Source organism: Ictalurus furcatus, chromosome 21, assembly GCF_023375685.1.
Source record: "Ictalurus furcatus strain D&B chromosome 21, Billie_1.0, whole genome shotgun sequence".
NCBI lineage: Eukaryota > Metazoa > Chordata > Actinopteri > Siluriformes > Ictaluridae > Ictalurus > Ictalurus furcatus.
Window position 1 is genome coordinate 11,469,015 of NC_071275.1, and position 20,000 is coordinate 11,489,014.

At 36.5% G+C, this 20,000-nt stretch overlaps 3 protein-coding genes across 5 annotated transcripts in view; 1 reads left to right on the forward strand and 2 right to left on the reverse strand.

The window, feature by feature from the left end:
- The window catches only part of slc2a10 (solute carrier family 2 member 10), a 6,508-nt gene extending 3,549 nt beyond the window's left edge, over nucleotides 1-2,959 (forward strand). For both annotated transcript variants that reach the window (XM_053653436.1, XM_053653435.1), the window contains 4 exons: nucleotides 1-336; nucleotides 1,459-1,581; nucleotides 1,685-1,820; nucleotides 2,639-2,959. The exon at nucleotides 1-336 is cut by the window's left edge and continues 768 nt beyond it. In XM_053653436.1, the coding sequence (XP_053509411.1) occupies nucleotides 1-336; nucleotides 1,459-1,581; nucleotides 1,685-1,820; nucleotides 2,639-2,732 (689 nt within the window). In that variant the 3' untranslated portion in view covers nucleotides 2,733-2,959. The remainder of the gene's footprint in view (nucleotides 337-1,458; nucleotides 1,582-1,684; nucleotides 1,821-2,638) is intronic.
- A 571-nt stretch (nucleotides 2,960-3,530) lies between these two features.
- csnk2a4 (casein kinase 2, alpha 4 polypeptide) lies at nucleotides 3,531-12,840 on the reverse strand. Of its 2 annotated transcripts, XM_053653033.1 has the most exons (13): nucleotides 12,425-12,840; nucleotides 11,221-11,410; nucleotides 10,621-10,732; nucleotides 10,422-10,523; nucleotides 9,939-9,989; nucleotides 9,361-9,420; nucleotides 9,160-9,243; nucleotides 8,949-9,059; nucleotides 8,648-8,749; nucleotides 8,127-8,227; nucleotides 7,293-7,441; nucleotides 7,124-7,213; nucleotides 3,532-6,216 (listed from the first exon to the last, which is right to left on the reverse strand). In XM_053653033.1, exons 2-13 carry the CDS (start codon nucleotides 11,319-11,321, stop codon nucleotides 6,101-6,103), a joined length of 1,179 nt encoding a protein of 392 aa, XP_053509008.1. In that variant the 5' UTR covers nucleotides 11,322-11,410; nucleotides 12,425-12,840; the 3' UTR covers nucleotides 3,532-6,100. The 2 variants fall into 2 exon arrangements, with proteins under 2 accessions (XP_053509009.1, XP_053509008.1); XM_053653034.1 differs by lacking the exon at nucleotides 12,425-12,840 and having other exon boundaries at nucleotides 3,531-6,216; nucleotides 11,221-11,408.
- A 712-nt stretch (nucleotides 12,841-13,552) lies between these two features.
- On the reverse strand, nucleotides 13,553-17,367 carry ube2v1 (ubiquitin-conjugating enzyme E2 variant 1). Its single transcript, XM_053653035.1, has 4 exons — nucleotides 17,289-17,367; nucleotides 15,658-15,806; nucleotides 14,094-14,219; nucleotides 13,553-14,009 (listed from the first exon to the last, which is right to left on the reverse strand). Exons 1-4 carry the CDS (start codon nucleotides 17,308-17,310, stop codon nucleotides 13,863-13,865), a joined length of 444 nt encoding a protein of 147 aa, XP_053509010.1. The 5' UTR covers nucleotides 17,311-17,367; the 3' UTR covers nucleotides 13,553-13,862.
- Between the last annotated feature and the right edge of the window lie 2,633 nt (nucleotides 17,368-20,000).

Genomic DNA, 20,000 nt, shown 5'->3' on the forward strand with positions numbered 1-20,000 from the left:
GCGACGCATCTGCCGTGTTGGCGTCGCTCGGCCTCGGGATCGTTAAAGTTATCACAACATTAGCAGCGATGTTCTGCGCGGATAAAGTCGGAAGGAGGCCGCTTCTGATTGGCGGATGCTCCGTCATGGCCGTCGGTTTGATGATTATTGGATTCCTGAGCAGACATTCAGAGTTTGATATGGTGAGACACTGCGGCTCTCGTTTAAACGACACCGTGTTACCTGAGATTGGAAATAACGCCACCACACTTCCTCATGATGCAGGAAACTTTAATTGGATTATTTTGTTCTGCATGATGGCTGTTGTCGCCGCCTTCTCCATGAGCTTTGGTCCAAGTACGTGGAATTCTGCTTGTATTAGAACAAAAATTTACATTGTTTATTGCTCTAGAAAAAACAATGCATAAAAACATAACAGCTAGTCTAGTTTCTCATGTTAGCTTTTCCGTTGCTTTGTATCGTTTCCTCTCAATATGAGAAGTCAAACGCTTTTTTCGATATGCTTGCGGTTAAAACGAGCTAGGCGACTGTAGCAAGGCAACGACTGAGTTCAAGCTAGCTAATATCTGAGGATAATGGTTTTGTTAGCTAGTTTGTAGCTGTTATGTGTTTAATAGTGACAATGTAAAAGCACACTGACAAAAAGTCAGGAACCTCAGCATGTTCTGGTAAATTACTAAGGAAAGACTTCCTCGAGTTCTACCATACTGGGAAACGTCAACGTGGCATTTAAAACGATTTACGAAGTTGTGAACACACAAAAGTTGACTGTTTATGTGGAATCGAGACCATTTTCACTACAACAGATCTTTACACGTTTATTTAACAAAGACGATGTACTTTTTATCTATCTATACTATTTTACGTTTAATGTTGTGGAACGTCCGTGAAACAAGTCGGTTCCCTTTTCTCACTTACGTTATAGTTGCTATAAACGACAATTCCCTCACTGGCCTCTCTTTATTCTCTCTCTTTTTATTCTCTCTCTTTAATTAGACAAAAAAAAAAAAAAAATGCCGGTTTGTCGCATTACCGCAACGAAGCGTAAGCGCCTCTGTCCTGAAGATGTCTGAAAATCTACAGCTTTACCTCTGGTTGTTACAAAGCGCTGACACTGGAGACTCCTTCCGTATCAGCAATTACACACATTTTGATAATGTTTGTTTTTAGTGTGTTACTATAGAAACATATTTTTTATGTAACTCGTCGTCCGCTGAGCAGAATTATGGGATTGCTTTCACTAATAACAGTTGATGGACAGATGCTCGATCCAGTTTCTCTGAAGTTGGTTGAAAATCAGCTAGAACCCTAAAGATTTGGTTCTTGTTCTTGATATCTAGAGCAAATAAACGTGTTTTTTTTTCTTTATTTTTCCTTTTTTCCCACAATAAAAATCTTGTGGTTTTTGTTTTCCAGAGTAATGAAGGTTGTAGATTTATTTATTATTTTTTTTTCCAGTGACGTGGGTCGTGTTGAGTGAAATTTTCCCAGCAGATGTGCGAGGACGAGCATTTGCCTTCAGCAGCTGCTTTAACTGGGCAGCCAACCTGATCGTCACCTTCTCCTTCCTCAATGTCATAGGCCCGTATACAAATCCGGAGTTAATACAATATGCACAATGCTAATCCAGCTCTACTTTTATGCTAATAGACCTGACTTTTTTTTTTTTTTTTCTCTCCCTCAGATGTGATGGGTCTTTCCGGAACGTTCTTCGCGTACGGCGTGATCGCAGTAGCAGCCGTCGTTTTTATTTATGTCCTTCTACCAGAGACTAAAGGAAAAGCACTGCAGGACATCGACAAGGAGCTGTGTGAAAGACGGTCAGATCACGATTAGATTCTTTGAATTGTCTGAATATAAATAAATTCTAAAAAAAATAAGTAAAAAAAAAAAAGCCCAAAAGCTCAGTTTTGGTACCAATTCAGAAAAACTTACCTACTTTGGAATAAAAAAAAAAAACAAAAAAAATTGGATATTTGGACAGGCTTCCTGTACAAAACGATATGATCTGATCTTAATTAAATATAATCAGTTTAGTAGAAGCTTACGCAGCTCAGTTCATGTGTCTTGTTAGCTTTCACCCTCTCCAAATGTTAGGTGTTTCATAATAGAAAAAAAAAACTCTAGCTGAATATTTACATCTTTAAATTTGATCAACCAATCGCATTCCAGATCACATGACATCACAACAAGCCTGTATTTTACCATCTTTGTATGCTTAGCATAAAATACAGTAGTTGCGCTTAGAAACAACACCATGCTAACATGAACTAGCTTACTGATTAGCTCGGCTAACGTTACGTCTGCAGCAGTAGGAATCGTTTTTGATGTTGGTAACCAGCCAAGTGCTAAAAATATAGCTATTATACTTTGTAATTAAAACCAGTGGGCCGTTTTTTGTTTTTAGCAAGTTCACCTTCAATTTCTAAAAATTAAGATGATATGTACCGATAGCGATAGTGTAACTTTATCAATAATAATAATAATAATAATAATAATAATTTGATTCCTTAGAGCTACAGAAAGAAGCAGATTTTATGTTGTTTAAAGTTAAATTTATGAGTCTTAGAGGTAAAATTGGTATGGCTGACTGCTTATGAAAAATGTTACGTAGTTAAAATGGAGTCATTTTGTACAGGTTTCCTCACAGAGAAGAATTCTGCAGTGTTCTCCAGAGAAGACGTTTTTCACCCGGATATCAGAGAGTCTCCTGGACGAGTTCTTCGATATAACGTTCACCATCAGGCCACCAGAAAAAACCCAAAGTTTTATTTTAATGTAATAAACTAGCTGTGATGACAGCGAGGTGATCATCATGTGGAACGAGGTGGCAGATAACCTGACATTTTTATCGAAAGTTCGTAACGCAGAATTATTTGTCTCGAGCTGTTCACCAGCTGTTTACATTTTTTCCTGTCCTTTCCCCCAGTTAAATTATACATTTTTAAAAAATGTTAAATAAAAATATTGATAATTTTCTAGACTGTTTTTTTAAAAACTGTTTTGCAGCTTGAGGCAAACCTCAATATCATACCAAATTCATGAAGTGCTTTAAAAATTAAATGTTAAAATTAAACATTAAAATTAAACATGTGTTTAGATTAACTTTTACAATTAAACATGCTTTAAAATGAAAGGTTAAAATCAAACACTTTTAGATTAAAAGTAAAAATTAAAGATGCTTTAAAGTTCAACATTAAAATGTTTAAAACTAAATGTTAAATTAAACACGCTTTAAAATTAAGGGTTAAAATCAAAAACACTTAGATTAAAAGTAAAAATTAAAGATGTTTTGAAGTTAAACATTAAAAATTTAAATATGCTTTATAATAAAATATTAAAATTGAACATGTTTTTAGATTAAACATTAAAATAAAAAAATACTTTAAAATTAAATGCTAAAATAAAATGTTAACATGAAATTCTTTAAAACTGAATTGTAAGATCACAGGTACAAGCTGCTCTAGAGGAACTAAAGACACTGATTTTTTTTTTCCCCTCAAGTGAATTTAAAAATAAGTATGTAAGGACATTAAAGAAAAAACTTACACGTGCGATAAATAAAACACGTTTATTTACACAAATATCCTGAAACACTACTGCTCTACATGAGGACAGAGACGTATGTACAATCGTGACTCTGAGTGACCAAGAGGACGTATGTGTGAGTGTGTATTGGATTTACATCATGGAGAAATGATAAAGTTAAAAAACAAGAAAACCCAAGATAACGAGTAAAGAGCGTTATGAAAAAGTCGCATTACGGGAAAAATAATTTTCATTATTAATCAGAAATCATTGGCGTAATTTCTTCGGAGCGACTCTGAAAGTGTCATGTCACTGAACAGTGAAGTGGAACGCGTTCAGGAAAATGTCTCGGTGTGATGTTAACGAACGTGTCGAAGTTTATCGTAAACTATCTATACAATTTTTTTATGTAATTCTTTTCTACACAACTTACACAATATCTGTATTTTTCCCACTGGCTTAATATTTACGAAAAAGTCTCACGTCATGCACGAGGAACATTTCTGAGAGATATTCTCGAGATTTTCTTCCATGAACAGGCGTGTATTTTACACAAACAAACAAAACGTTTATTTTAACTGTAAAATCGGATGCACGCTCTGAAAGCCCCCCAGCGCATAAATTAAGAGAAAGCCCACTGATTGGTTATCCAGTACTCTCCACCAACCAATCAGAGTGAAGCTTTGGTTGAGGAGAGTAAAAGGACACGCTAATGACACAGAAGTAATACTTCTGGGTTGGAATTTTAATTGAAATTTTAGGAAATAATAATTTAGGGAATAATATTTCTGCCTTTAGAATCAGAAAAGAACATCAGAAGAACTGAAATCCAGTAAGAGCTCATCTGAGGAGGATAGCAGCAAGTTCTGGAACATTGATTAAAAAAAAAAAGCAACCTAGAAAATAAGTGATATATTGCCATGTGAACGGTTTGTACAGAGTAAACACGCCATGTTGATTAATTTCCCCTTCCAGCGTTCCACACACTGAAGAGGTGACGCTCCTGCAGTGTGTAAACGCACACTTACAACCATAGCGTTTAAACACTGCGCTGTGTTTCGGTCATGAGGACAGCACCAGTACGATTAAAACTCTACGGCCACCGAGGAGGAGACGAGTTCGCTAACGTTAAAGCTTTTACACCGACCCGGAGCTGCAAACAAACATACACGCCGGATTCGAGTTATTTGCATAATTGTTATATATTGTTGAGGAACGAACAGACGGCATGTGAAGAAACTGATGATTTAGTTGTGATTTTGGTTATGATCATCTTACATGTTTACGCTACAACACTGCTGAGGCCAAGCGAGGAGCGATTTCTCGTGTTCTGCACGAGTCGCACCGGAATAAAAATGAAAACTAGATCACAACAAGGTAAAAGAAAAAACAAACAGAATTTTAAAAAAAGAAACAGAAGAAAAGGAAAGGAGAAAAATAAGAGAAAGGATTAGAAACAAAATAAATAATGGAAAAAGAAGAAGAAAAAAGATGAAAAATAAGACTCCTGATGGAAACTACTTGATGCTTGGCCCCCTAAAAACCTGAAAAATACCTTTAATTGTTTATTTCTCTTCGGATTCGTTTGTTGATTTATTATTATTTTTTAATTACGATGAAGTTTGTATTTAATCCTAATCCTGTTTCAGTCAAAATAGAAAAAAAGAAAAAAAAAGGATGCAAAGGGAAGCTAAGAAAAAAAGAGGGAATAATAAAGAAAATAAGAGAGAAAAAAGGAACAAGAACACAGAAAGAAGAAACAAAAAAAGGAAGGGGAAAAAGAAAAGGTAAGATAATAAAATGGAGGAAGAAAGAAAAAAAAAAAGAGAAAAACGAAGAAAAAAATAAACCAATGATGAAGAAGAAGAAGAAGGAGGATCTTCTGATGAAAGCTACTTGTGCCCTAATAAACTGTAAAACAGGTTTAATTCTTTATTTCCTAAAATTTGTTAAAGAATTGAGAGAATTCATGTACTATGAAAACAAACCCACGTGTGGACGGGATGGAAAAATACGGACGATGTGTTGCGACAGGGATTCTGATGCTTGGCAGCGTGAAGAAAGAAAATGTAAACACTGAACAGGATCTTTTTTCAAACCAGTGGAACTGCGGTTCTACTGGGAAAAAAATACATGAATAAAATGTCTTATTTTTATTTTAAAAGAATCATCGCTGGCTCCGTGTCGGTGAAAAAACCTGATTTGTGATTAGCCGTATTTGAGTTTTTAACATGAAGCTACTCCTAAATCAGTCTCTCTCTCACACACACACACACACACCTTTCCTTTCTAACATGTGGGGAAAAACATGTGCTTAACAAACATGTTACACACTCACACACACACACTTAATAGTCCATACAGTTCAGGTAAACTGTTAAACAAGTGGAGCGTTTGTTTAACTTGAGGTGATTTTTTTTTTTTTTTTTTTTTTTTTTTTTAAGCGTGTGGTGTAGGTGAGGAAAGGGGGGGGGGCAGGAAGAGCAGGGGGAGGGATAGACAAAGGGACACGCTTTTCCCAACGTCCCCTGCAGGCTGAACTGAGAGGTCAGAGGTTATCTGTCCCATGGAGTCACTGAGTAGCTCCGGCGGCGGCGGGTACGGCAACGCTGAGGGTATTGGCGGCTGAGAGGACGGGCGAGCCGGCCAGCGGGCCCAGAGCCGTGGAGGCGGGAAGAGCAGCGATCCCTGTTCGGGTGGGAAAATAAATAAAAAAGGGAATTTAAAAATAAATAAAAACAAACAAAAACCTATGTCCAGATGTGAGATTTTCAAATTCATGTTAAAGTTGAGTATAGAATAAACATCACTCTATATTACTCTCATAAACATTCCCGTGTTTTTACTCCATCTAATTAATGTTAAAATATGCTTTTTTTATTTTCAGTGTATTCGAAGGTATAAAATATAAGCGTATTCAAATAAACACTTTCAAATGCTAAATTATTTAAGGAATTTATTTTAAATTAATCCAGTACACAGAGGCTTTAAGTATTTAACCCAAAAATATCACCTAAAAGGAGAAAAAGAATGAGAAGAGGAGGAGGAGGAGACGATAAAGATGAAGAAAACTAAGGAGGAGGAGAACAAGGAGAAGGACAAGGAGGAGGGGAAGGAGAAAAAAAAAAAGTTGAAAGATAAGAAAAAGAAAGACAAGGAGAAAGACAAGGAGGAGGAAAATAAAGAGACTGACAAAAAAAGGAAAATAAGGAGGATGAGGAGGAGAAAAAGAAGAAGGAGAAAGAAAGAGAATGAGGAGATGAAGGAAAATAAGAAGAATGTGAATAAGGGAAAGGAGAATGAGAGAAATGAGAAAGATCAGATGAAAGAAAAGAAGAAGAAAGATAAGATAAGAGGGAGGAGAGGTAGAGAGAGGAGAAGGAGAAGAAAAAAGATTAGGAAGGGGGAGGAGGAGGAGCATAAGAAAGAACAAAAGAGAAAAACGAAGGGGGAAAAAGTAGGAGTAGAACGAGAAGAAAGAACAATATGAAGGAGAAGTAGATGGATATTAATAATAATAATAGTAATAATAATAATAATAAGAAGAAGAAGTGTGTGTGTAGCTGTTCTGCATGACCTCACTTCCTGCTCTTACCCGTGATCAGACTGGCGGTGCTCACAGCAGTGGTGAGTGCTGGGACGTTAGCGGAACCCACCATGCGAGACTGATCCTTCACTACAGGGTCTGAAGCAGGGAGAGGGGGATTAAACAGAGGGAACACAGGGGAATGAATAAAATAAATCAACAGTGCTGAGTGACTCACAGAAGTAAGGATGCTCCATGGCCTCCCGCGCAGTCAGGCGGGCCTGATGGTCGTATCGCAGCAGCTTGTCCAGGAAGTCCAAAGCCTCGGGACTCACCAGGTGCTGATTCTCACTGTGTACGAAGCGTTCCCATCGTTTACGGGAATGTCTGCGGCCAGAGGAAGGATACGAAACATCACAAACTCCATTACACAAAATCACATTGTTATATGGAGCCGTCCTTTTCCCCATACATGCATTTTCCCACGATTCACAGAGGAAAATTTCCAACAGTGGGGGTCGACAAGTAAAAGTCACTTGGTTCAGCAGTAACTCATTGCAACTTCACTGTTCCCGATCTTTCGATCTTCCACACCCTTTGCTCCTCCGCACCCTTCCCTCCTCCTGCCCCCATTGCCTTTCCCGCACCCTTTGATCTTCCGCACCCTTCCCTCTTCCCGATCTTTCGCTCTTCCGCACCCTTCACTCTTCCCGATCTTTCGCTATTCCGCACCCTTCACTCTTCTGGATCTTTCGCTCTTCTGCACCCTTCACCTTTCCCGCTCCCGTCGCCCTTCCATACTTTTAGTAATCCTGTACGCTTCACTTTTCCGTGCGCTTCACCTCTCTATACATTTCACTATTCCTTGCACTTGGCCTTTCCCTGATAATAATAATAATAATAATAATAATAATAACAACACTACAACAATCTGAATTCTGGAGTTTTCCTGTTTTGACTCGTCTTTTATTTACTTATTTATTTACTTTTGGACAACACATCGTTTTGGTATCTAGAATATCCTGGATACTTTAATTGGTGTCAGTATCTCAGCACGTCAGAACATACTCACCTTCCCAGGATGTCATTGAAGCGAGGTTCCAGCTCGATGTTGTATTTGTCGATGTAATCGTAGAGGTCTTCAGTTCCAAGGACTTTGGCTATTCTTACCAACTACACAGAGATGAGAAACATGGCACATTGTTAAATCGAGTGCAAATCCTGGAGTAAAGGCTTTGGATTTACTCTGAACTTAACGCAAAAACAAAGACAAATTTGATCCGATCCTGAGACAATTGGAAAAGATTTATTTTATTGCAACTGGAAATATTTACATATAAAGAGACATGACTGTATTTTTTGTTAGGATTGGTTTAATTACACTTGTCAGGTAACTGAAAGAGTTTACCTGAATAAAATCGGGGTTTTAGCTGTTTATTTTCTCAGGGAAATAATTTATTATTATTATTTTTTAAGTGAAGTACTTCCAAAAAAGTATTTTAAACAAAACTGTACAACAAACTACTAAGCTTTGAAATTATAAAGACTCGCAGACATCTGTAGCTGTGTGACGATGGCGTAGACGAGATTTACCTGGTCGTAGTTGTCATGGCCGTGGAAGAAAGGCTCCTTCCTGAAGATCATGCTAGCCAACATGCAGCCGAGACTCCACATGTCCAGACTGTAATCGTACATCTGTAACGCAGGTACGCAGTGCAGCTAATTAATCAGAAAGCGAGCCGGACCTGATCTTGGATTTAATTCTACTTCACTGTGAACTATATATTATATATATATATATATATATATATATTTATATATATATATAATATAATGTATTGTAATATAATATGATATTAACATTAACATACTGGTTATAAATCGTTTCTCTGACCTGATAGTCAACGAGAAGCTCTGGTCCTTTGAAGTAGCGTGAGGCAACTCGGACGTTGTACTCCTGTCCCGGGTGATAAAACTCCGCCAGACCCCAATCAATAAGACGCAACTGTGGGGGAGAAACAACAACCCAACCATTAAATATAGTGAGAAAAAAATAAATACAACTAGACGCTATTTCAACTGGTGTTATGAATCTGTATGTGTACCTTCCTGTTTTCGTGATCGATCATGACATTGTGCGGTTTGACGTCTCGGTGCATAATCCCCATACTGTGGCAGTAATCAAGAGCCTGCAGAAGAAAAAAAACAACCCAAAAAATAAACATTAACTACAAATCTAACGAAGCAGAAATAAACGAGAGTTTATTCGGCGTAGCATGAATAAACACAACCAGTTTACGTTTTACCTTCAGGATTTCGTACATGTAGAACCGAATGTCGTAGTCCGTCAACGTCTGATACAGTTGCTGACGAGATAAAAAGAGAGAAAAGTTGTGCGTTTTTTTTACAGCTTTACTGTATACGTGATAAAAATATCTCACGGTACATCATACGGATCATGATATGCAGGCTAACGAACTACTAGTAAAACAGTAGCGCAAACATTATAAAAACACTGAAAACAAGGGAAAAAAAAAATCACAATCTTACAGGTTAAGGTTTTAAATGTTATCATCCAATCAGCTGCTTCCAATTAAGGATTTGTAATTGTTTGTTAAAAAAAAATAAAATAAATACAAAGATCATGATATCGGTTTGATATAATCATAAAGCACTGACAAGGTACGTGCTGATCATCAAATAACAGGACATATTGCGATATTTTTTACATTTATTATTGTTAAGTGGATATTTTAAATATTGGCACCGTTTCCTTGTGTTCTGATTGGCTTAGAAGCAATTTACGTAAGAAAGAAAGAAAGAAAGAAAAACAAAAAGGCGAGTAATAATAAGTGTGTCCGTTTTACTTTTTTTTATTTATTACCTTAAAGTCTGTGTTGTTCACGTGTTCAAAAACCAAGGCAGGAGTTCGGGACTGTAGAGTCAAACAAACAAGCAGGTCAATTATACAGCGCACCGTGATGGCGTTATCGTTTCTATAGTAACAGTTCATTCACAGCCGCTAAAAATACACGGATTAAAAAAAATCATTGACATGGCGAGGTTTTCTTTGTGGAAGGACACAAACATTTATGTAACGTTTATGGAAGGAGTCTCCAGTATCGGAGCCTTGTAACAGTAGGTAAAGCTAAAAATATAAAGAGAGGCTGGTGACGGAACTAGCTGCTCAATATTAAATGTAACTATAAATGGATAAAACGTACCTGCCGTTCCTTAATAAATAAAAAATAGAATAAGAAGCTCTCCATATACTTTAGGGTTGAATAATATTAGTTACTGCTCTTTAGGATTCCAGGCAACCAATACACTCGTAATTACGTAATGAAGGAATTATTTTTACTCTCACCACTGGATCTTTGACGATGTCTAGAAGCGAGATGATGTTCGGACCTCCTCGCAGGTTCTCCAGGATCTTTATCTCACGCTTTATTTTCTTCTTCTTCACAGGCTGATGGAGAGAATTCACACTGATCACTCACACTCTCTCACACACTCTCTCACACTCCTGTTTCCACACTTTGTGTTTAATAACACTGGATGTTTACCTTCAGTATTTTCACCACCACTTTCTCGTTGTTGGTGATGTTTACTGCCTCGAACACCTCACTGTATTTTCCGCGTCCGAGCTTCCGCACCAGCTGGAAATCGTCCTGATTTCTATAAAACATCATTCATACGATCAGAGACACGCTTCAGTTTGTTAAATCAGAATCCTCCTGAGACTCGTCAGAGAGAGAGAGAGAGAGAGAGAGAGACACACATCTCCATAGAAATTTTAAATTCAGGTCATACACAAACATTCACGTCTCTTTACACTTAATGAGGCAGAGAGGTAGACAGACAGGACCGAGAAGCATAAAGGCAGACAGGACCGAGAGGCAGAGAGGCAGACATGACCGAGAGGCAGAGAGACAGACAGGACCGAGAAGCAGACAGATATGCAAGAAATGTTAATCGGAAATAAAAATGTAAATAAGTGAGACAGAAAGCAGTCCTGTGTTCACGTGAATAAGAAAAAGAGGTGAGTAATTAACAGAAGAAAGAAGGTGAGGAAAAAATTCTGAATGTAAAAGAGAAAACGTAAATAAAGAAAATTCAATAAGTAATAATGACTGGGTGTGTGTGTCAGAAGGAGTGCTCCGTACCCCCACTCGACCACATGAGACTCGTAGTCCCAGTACTCCCGGGGCCGGTGTGTGTTCACTTCGGTGTAAACCCGCGCTCGGCTCGGCACCGGACCCGACATGTCCGACAGTTTGGCACAGGAGGAGAAGGAGGAGAAGACGACTGCAGAGGGAAACGGGGACGTGTCGAAGCAGTGACGCTCCTGAACACCTGCAGGACAGAAAACCAACAAATGATGCATTTTATTATTTACATTCAGAAAAGAGGCATGTTGTTAATCACCTGTGGGCGTGGCCTGTCCAGCTGTTTTTTTTTTAGTCCAGATGAGCATTATATATAACTTCTAACACTAACGAGTTTAACACAGGTTAAATAACGCACTAATCAGTGTGAAAATCGTTTTCTTGATTTACATGTTACGTGCTCGGCTTCGTTCTCTCACCTGAACGCAGGGTTAAAACTTGCAGTTTATAATTTTCCAGATAAAAAATGAAAAGTGGAATTCTGTAGTAAAACTCCATCACAGATTCGACTTCAGTGATAAAAACCAGACAAATATAATTAACGTGTACCAGTGGATATGGATTTGTCTTCAAGGAACTGCTCTTCGGATAAAAGGGGGAAAAAATGAGATAATAAAGACAAAAAATTGGGTTTAAAAAAGAAAAAAACTATATGCAAGAAGAATTGCTGAGAATTTACATTTATGTTCCCTTTTTAATTTATTTATATTTATTCACAAACCACAAATTTCAGGCACATTAATTTTCTATTATTAGAAGAGAGCTTATTATTATTATTATTTAAAAATATTATTTAATTATACATCATTAAAATGTTCACCAAAAATAACTATTATTATTAATAACATTAATAATATTCATAATAATAATAATAATAATACATTATGTTAATATTATAGTACAACAAACAGTGAGCTAAATAACTATGCTAACCTTTGGCTATCACGTCACATTGTTAACATTAGCTACCTAATAAACTGAATATAAACTTATTAGCTGGTTTAGCATTAGCTTACCCACCGTTATAGCGCTAACATGCTAACGCGCTTAAATGGATAGCTACCTAACAATCATTAGTTTAACCGGCTTCCTAGTTACCGCTAGCTTATCTTAGCTTAGCATAGCCACAGCACCCGGCTCCTGTTTTAAAGTTTTTTTAAAATTTAAATATATATACTGAATTAAATTCAACTCATTTTACCTCTTAGATGAAATCTAGCCGGTGATTAGAAATATCCTCACCAGCGTCGCGGCTTTTCATTTATTTATTTATTTAAAATTTATTTTCTGAGGTACCGGATCTTTTTTTTTTTTTTTTTTTGCTGTCTCAGTGACAAATATGGCACACAGAGCGCTAAGCGGCGCTCTGCACTGCGCATGCGCAGCACTCTTCGACGGTCACCGTACCGCGCATGCGTGAGGTATATACTGCCCGAGCGCGCTACAGAGAAGTGCGCACGCGCGGATAATCCTATTTACAGTAATGTTCAACGATATATCTTGCAATACAGCAATGATTGTTGATTTTCTTACATGTATTATTTTAATTTCTATATTTTAATTTTTTATTACATTCAACATCAGCTCTGCCTGCCTCCTGTGAGAAGTTTCTATGACAAAAATGACAGAACATATGAAGCTGTCCAAATGTGCTCGATCTTATGCACCTGAACTTAATCGTTCGGACATATGCACATACTTTTGGCCATATAATGTATCTATCAGAAAATTAGATTTTCTGGATTATACGGTATGATGTCTTACATTTTACCTTCACTCATATTTTGCACTCCCTACAATTTGCACACCTCCTTTGCACAGGTACAGTTCTTCTACTCGATGTAATATATTATTATTGTAAATTTTTCCATTTCAGTTTTGTAATTGTAATTTTTTTTCTATAATTTTCTATTCATATATTCTAGTTTTATTCTCTATATATTATATATTTTTATCCATTATATTTTATCTTATTTTTTATTCTCTTTTACTTATCAGTGTGGTCGTAAAAGCATTTAACTGCGTGTCATAAGATGTATGGTTATGTACGTGACAAATAAAATTTTATTTGATTACAGAATTAACATTTCTACCTGTCATATCACACTATTACCTACATTTGATCATAGTTCACGTTCTTCCCGTGATAACATTTAAAAATTCTTTTATTATTTTTATTTTTAAAACTGCATTTTAAGCACGAATGATTTATTTTTTACTAAACCAAAGTGTAAAAAAGTGTTAGAAAAAACACACACACACACACACACACACACACACACACACACACACTTCCTTTAGCAGGAAGTAACACAATAACACACACAGGTACATTCAATAAGATAATTTATGTTATTTTACAATTTGCATGTATAACAAATAAAGATTAAAAAACAAAAGAACAAGACGATCAGTAAGATGATCTGTATGATGCGTCATAACGATGCGTCCGTGATTTTCTGAGTGATGAGGGCTGCAGATTGGCTGCTCTGGTGAAGGGGTGGGGGTGGGGGGTGGAGCCTTGCAATATAAAATAAGGGAATGATGAGAGTCTTGGAAAGGAACATGAGTGTGTGTGTGTGTGTGTGTGTGTGTGTGTGTGTGTGTGTGTGTGTGTGTGTGCGCGCGCACGAGTGTGTTTAGACGCTGTAGATTTGGCCCTCGGGTGGCTGCGGCAGCTTCATGTTCTCTTTGCACATCATGAGTCTGCGCAGCTCCTGCAGAACCACACGGATGCTGTATGAGTTCTGCCACTTGGCCAGAGACGAGACGGCGCGCACGTCCACCTGAAACACAGCAGAAACTTTATATTTTTGTAAAACACATACATGCTCATACGGATCAGCTGGACTCGTGAGTCCTGTACTTACCACACCGTTGGAGTTGTGGACACCATTCAGGTTGATTTTGGTGACGAATCGGACGAGTGGCGGCGTTTCTGGATACCGAGGTCCACACTCCACCCTCAGGCTGTATATCCTGTTCTCGTAGATCGTCTGAGGAAGTTTGAAGTTCAGAAATCTCACACAGAATATCAGCGCACCAGAAATATCACTTTATTCTTCTAATCTTAGATATTTTACTTTTATTCTCTTTTATTTACTTTTATTTATTATACTTTTATTACACACCTTTTCACTTTATTATTTTAAAAATTATTGCAATTGTATTACTTTAATACTGTAATATTTCTCAAAATGTGTATTATTTTAATTATTGAATTTCTCTTCTATTTTACACATTTAAATTTTTTATTTTAATAGCAATTTTATTCTAATTTTTTAAAGTCATTATTATATTTTACAGTACATTTATTATTACACACTACACATTGTTTTTACACCCTGTGTAATATTATTTTAATAATTACAATTTTATTATATTTCTGCACTTCATGTATTATGATTTTTAGTATCATATTATTATATTATTCACTGTACTTTAATTCCATGAAAACTTTTATTATATATTTTTAATTATAATACTTTCTATTTTTACACACTTTCAATTATAGTTTTTTTTTTTTTTTTTTTTTACAATTTTATAATATTATTTGCATTACAGCACTTGAATTCTTCTTATACTTACATAGTATATTATTTTATTATTATTTATATGGGCGGCTGTGGCTCAGGTGGGGGTTTGCCGTGGTTCAGGTGGTAGAGCGGGTTGTCCACTAATCGTAGGGTTGGCGGTTCGATTCCCAGCCCACATGACTCCACATGCCGAAGTGCCCTTGGGAAAGACACTGAACCCCAAGTTGCTCCTGATGGCAAGTTAGTGCCTTGCATGGCAACTCTGCTACCAGTGGTGTGGGAGTGTGTGTGTGAATGAGACACAGTGTAAAGCGCTTTGGATAAAAGCGCTATATAAGTGCAGACCATTTATTACTAAATTTTTTTTTTTTACATTATTTTAATTACTGTACTTTTATTCTATTTGTACAGAATTTTAAAGATATTTATTTCTATTCTTTTTCAATAATTATTTTTTATTGTACTTTGTATACTTTTTTTAATTAGTGTATTTATAATTTATTTACACGCTTTAAAAAAAATGATGGTATTAATGATTGTACTTTTATTCCATCACTGATATTATTTACTGCTATTTTTTTTATCTTTTATTTTTGATGCCATTTTGTTTCTTTTTTTTTTCCTCTGTCTCTCTATTTATTTATTTTTTTAAACGCAGTTTTAGTTGCTTGCCGGACCTGAAGAGACGTCATTTGATAAAATGAAGAAAAAAAACCCCCAACAAAACAGCCGTGTAATTGGTGAGGGTGGAGCTTATGCAAATGTTACAGAAGAATAGCCCCACCCACCCTGCAGTAAAAGGGGGTGGATATACAGCCTGAGTTTATGGGGAACTTGGAGATGTTTGTTCAGCAGATATTCTGTGTCTAAATCTGAACAAAAGCCGACAGACTCTCACCCGGGGCGGGCCGATGATCATTCCTCTCCAGCGTGTGAGCGTCATGTCGTCGTCGTCCTCTAAACCCCAACTCACCGTCCCATCGCCGACGCCCTTCTGCCCCTCCTCCAGCTCCTCCAGCAGCCGGAAGTTACGTGGAACTTTGATGCCTGGAACACACGGAGAACAAGCGTGAACTATCCGGAGCGTTAAAACACAATTATATGTTTTACCAGAAAATAATTAATGAATTCTTATTTCCTCTAAACACGAGCATGCATGCAGGAGTGATGTTATTTATTCCTGTCTTGTTTCACAGAACACATATTCCATGCAGCTGCACTATTTCACTGTATACATGCATGTAGTCATGTTATAAAGCATGCACAGATGAAGTAATCCTTAAAGTGCGTGCAATTCCGTTATTTCCCTGAAAGCGTTGATGCAAATGCATTATTTACAGAAATGCCTGCACACACAAACTATTTAAGCAATGCATGCATGCAAATACATTTTGTATCATAATGCATGCATGCAGTTGTGTTATTTCCTGTAATACATGTACACATTCATTCTTTATAAAATGCATGCATGCAAATATACCTATTTCTCAAAATGCATGCATGCATGAATAGAATGCTTACATTCAGATGCACCCATTTCTCAGAATGCATGCACACAGTTGTATTATTTACAATAATGCATATATATCTCCTATATATCTTTCAAAATGCATACACACAGATTTTTATTTCCTAGGATAAATGCATGCACGCGTGCCATTCCCCAAAATGCATCGCATAATTCGCTAGAATTCATGTATATGCACGCAGGCATGCTCTTGCTCCAGCTTGTTTCGCAGGTTCAGTAACATATGTGTCATGACGCTGCAATGACTAAGTTAGTTAGCTAGCTAGCTAGCTAGCTAGCTAGCTAATTAGCATCGTAGGCTGATCAAACTCCAGGGGCTCCCAACATGCTAATTTGCTACATAAAAATATGCTTCAATCTTTGGATGAAGAAAGGACGAGTAAATTGTTTACACTTAAGCCATGCGTGTAAAAAAAATCAATAATAACATTAATAATAATGATAATAAATAAAAATGCACCAGCACAAGTTTATCCCCACCCGTATTCCGACAAACCCCGCCTCCTTTGGTATGATTGGCTAATCGCTCGTAATAAATGGCGGGTGCAATTTAAATAGTGATTGACGTTAGGTTTATAATATACAACACATTCCAAACAACTCAGTAACTGTAAAATGAAACACGAGTTTAAACTCGTAAAACATGGTAATACGCAATATGTACACAGTAAGAGATATTAATAACCAATCACAGCGCAGGAGACCTAACACTACTGGCCAATCACAAAGCACGAGTCGTAGCTGTGCCGACCAATCGTAGCGCAAGAGGCGGGACTTAGTCATCAGAATACCGGTGAGGAAAAATGACAACTCGGAAATGATAACTAGCTAGCTAACCTCAAACATCATTATTTCTCTGAAATAACGTTCTGGATTTAGTCACATAGTTTGGAAACAGCTACTCAAAACTTCATCTCTTTATTCAAACTTCGATTCGATTTTCAGAGTTAGAAAACGATTCCATACGGAATTTAAAACGAAACGGGCCAAACTGGGTTTACCTGATCCGGTGGACGCCGCCATCTTGTCGCTCAGGAGCGGTGACGCGCCCGTTGCGCGTTACGTACACATTCAGCAGCGGGGACGCGCACGTGCTCGACAAAGCTCAGCGTGCAGTCAGTGAGCTGGAGCTTGTTGTTTTCTCTTGACATCAATGTTTTGTGTTTGTGATACAAATAGTTTATCTTTATAGTCTAATGTGACGGATGTTTAATTGTGCGCGCGCTAATATTACTGTGACTACTATAACGCATTCATTCATGGAGATAAAAAAAAAACTTCCATAATGCATGCATGCATATACATTATTTTCCAGATGCATGTATTCCAGAAATGTATCATTGTATTGTATTATTTCCCAATATGCACGTGTGTATAGGAATTATACAGTATATTTTGTTTTTTTCCACACATGCATGTGAATGTATGATCAGAATTCATGTACGAAGGTGTATTACTGTGTTATGTGTGTAGATTATTGTCCCAAAATTCAATTTAGGTATTGTCAGGCCATATCTTAAGTAACAAAGTTTATATTATACAGGGTGTCAGAAAGGTCAGGAACCAATGAGAGTAACGTGTACTTAATTTTGATTTATTATTTACCAAGTACTCTACATGTTCACCTTTACGCTCTACGCATTTCCTCAGCCGCTGTACCATGTTTTTGCGGAGTTTACTCAACATGTTCACATTAGTTCCTTATTTTCTGGACACACTGTATTATTATTATTATCATTATTATTATTATAATATGTACACGATAAGCTAGATTAAAGAAATAAAGTGGCCACTCAGTGTATATGTAGATATAAAGTATAACAAAAAATAAACATTTATTCAATTCTTAAACAAATACCAGTTAATCATTGTACTGTAATTTAAGCAGTTTTGATCGACTGAGATAAACTGCTATTAAGGAATTAAACACATTTTATTGTCATCCTACTAACAAAATTAATATTTTGTAACTTCATAAATTATGATCAATATCATGAATGTTGAGTATCTTGATGTATAGTATGACTGATTATTGGATACCAGCATAAAACAAAAATATAAACAAAACAAAAAATGGTGGATTAGATATCAAGATTAAAAAAAAAAAAAAACCCAGATTAATTTGATCTGATCCTGTAACAAATCTAGCCTGAACTCTCAGAGAAGTGCAACAGTGTAAAGCAGGTTAAAGTAGGTCATGTGTTAACCACATCAGACACGTGGCCTAACGTTAACACCACCACAAAAACCTTGAGAGACGCCATCACGTCACCTAAAGTACCCGGAACTGGAAATGTTTACATATAGTGCCCTCCACTTATATACTGTAGGCACCATTTTTTATTATTATTATAATTATTGTCCTGATGGTGGAAATGGACATTTTCAATGCTTGTGCTATTTTCTTATAGCCACTTCCCATTTTGTGAAGCTCAACAACCTTTTGCCACACATCAGTTATATTCCTTGGTCTTTCCCATTGTTATGAATGACTAAGGGAATTTGACCTGTGTGTTACCTCATATTTATACACCTGTGCAACAGGAAATCATGGTTGAATGATTTCCTATTCCTGGTCATCCAGGTGTACAGGTATATGGGAATATATTTCAAATATATGAATTCTTTTTATAAATTTAACAAAGATTTTTTGGATAAACCTGTTTTGTGCTTGCAATTGTTTGATATCCACGAGAGCAGAGTATTTTGGGGATTTTTTCAAACAAAAGATCAAAAGGTTAGACAATAAAGACCATTTTTCACAGCCTTCTTGGCTCAAATTTACAGAGTGTGCCAATATTAGTGGAGGGCACTGTATATGGTTTAGTGGAAGTAATTTTGTGTGTGAACAAGCTGTGTTTTTAGTTATTTAGACATATTTTCTGGCTATAAAATCATTATATCGGTAAAGAAAACGTGATTTTTCCATCTCTAAAGTAAATACAGATAAATGATGTAAAATAACGACACACATACACACACACCCCTGTACTATAAAACAGCCTTAAATTCATTTATTGCACATCCAGTGTTAATGACAGCATACAATGAAACATGACCCATTTGCAACAAATCAGTTTGCACGCAAAAACTTTACAAAACCGTTCTTTTTTTTTTCCCCCAATTCACTGAACTTTTAGAAAAACTCATTTACAGGTTAATCATAAAAAAGAGCTCAGGCATGGTGGGTGTGTATCTGCATAGACTTTGAGAAACACTCAGACTTACCTTCCTGCCAAAAACTGATCTCAGAACAGCTCGTTAATTTGTCTTTGCGTAACTGCAGACTGAAAGACGCACAGAGAAATGCTTTTATTTCTCCTCTGGGGATCAGTTTCTAAAATTGACTGTGACGTGACGTACGTATTCTGAGTCAGTATGTCGTTAGTCACGCAAAAGATGCTGCCCGACCTTTAGGCTTTTTCCTGTTTAACTACAGAGACGATTCACAACATGCAACACTAATATAGTGAATTAGAAATGTATACAATAGTAATAATAATAATAATAATAATAATAATAATAATAATAATAATAAGCCAAACACATCAGCACCTGAGATATGATGAGTAATAATTAGAATCGGCTGATTGAAGAGAAACGGATGATGATGTTATTGCTTCAGGTTCATGAATTGAATCTGTTCAATGAATTTATTCATTCATTTTGGAAAGATGGAAGAATAAAACATTCATTTGTGTATGTAAAACTTT

Excerpts from the sequence above, each read along its gene's own strand:
- ube2v1 (XM_053653035.1), bottom strand. The coding sequence starts at position 17,310 with ATGGCGGCGTCCACCGGATCAG. Across the intron at positions 14,220-15,657 it reads TGATCATCGGCCCGCCCCGG|ACGATCTACGAGAACAGGAT; the intron begins GTGAGAGTCTGT and ends AAACTTCCTCAG. Across the intron at positions 14,010-14,093 it reads TCCACAACTCCAACGGTGTG|GTGGACGTGCGCGCCGTCTC; the intron begins GTAAGTACAGGA and ends GCTGTGTTTCAG.
- csnk2a4 (XM_053653034.1), bottom strand. The coding sequence starts at position 11,321 with ATGTCGGGTCCGGTGCCGAGCCGAGCGCGGGTTTACACCGAAGTGAAC. Across the intron at positions 9,060-9,159 it reads TCGATCACGAAAACAGGAAG|TTGCGTCTTATTGATTGGGG; the intron begins GTACACATACAG and ends TCTCCCCCACAG. Across the intron at positions 7,214-7,292 it reads CATGGAGCATCCTTACTTCT|ACCCTGTAGTGAAGGATCAG; the intron begins GTGAGTCACTCA and ends TCCCTGCTTCAG.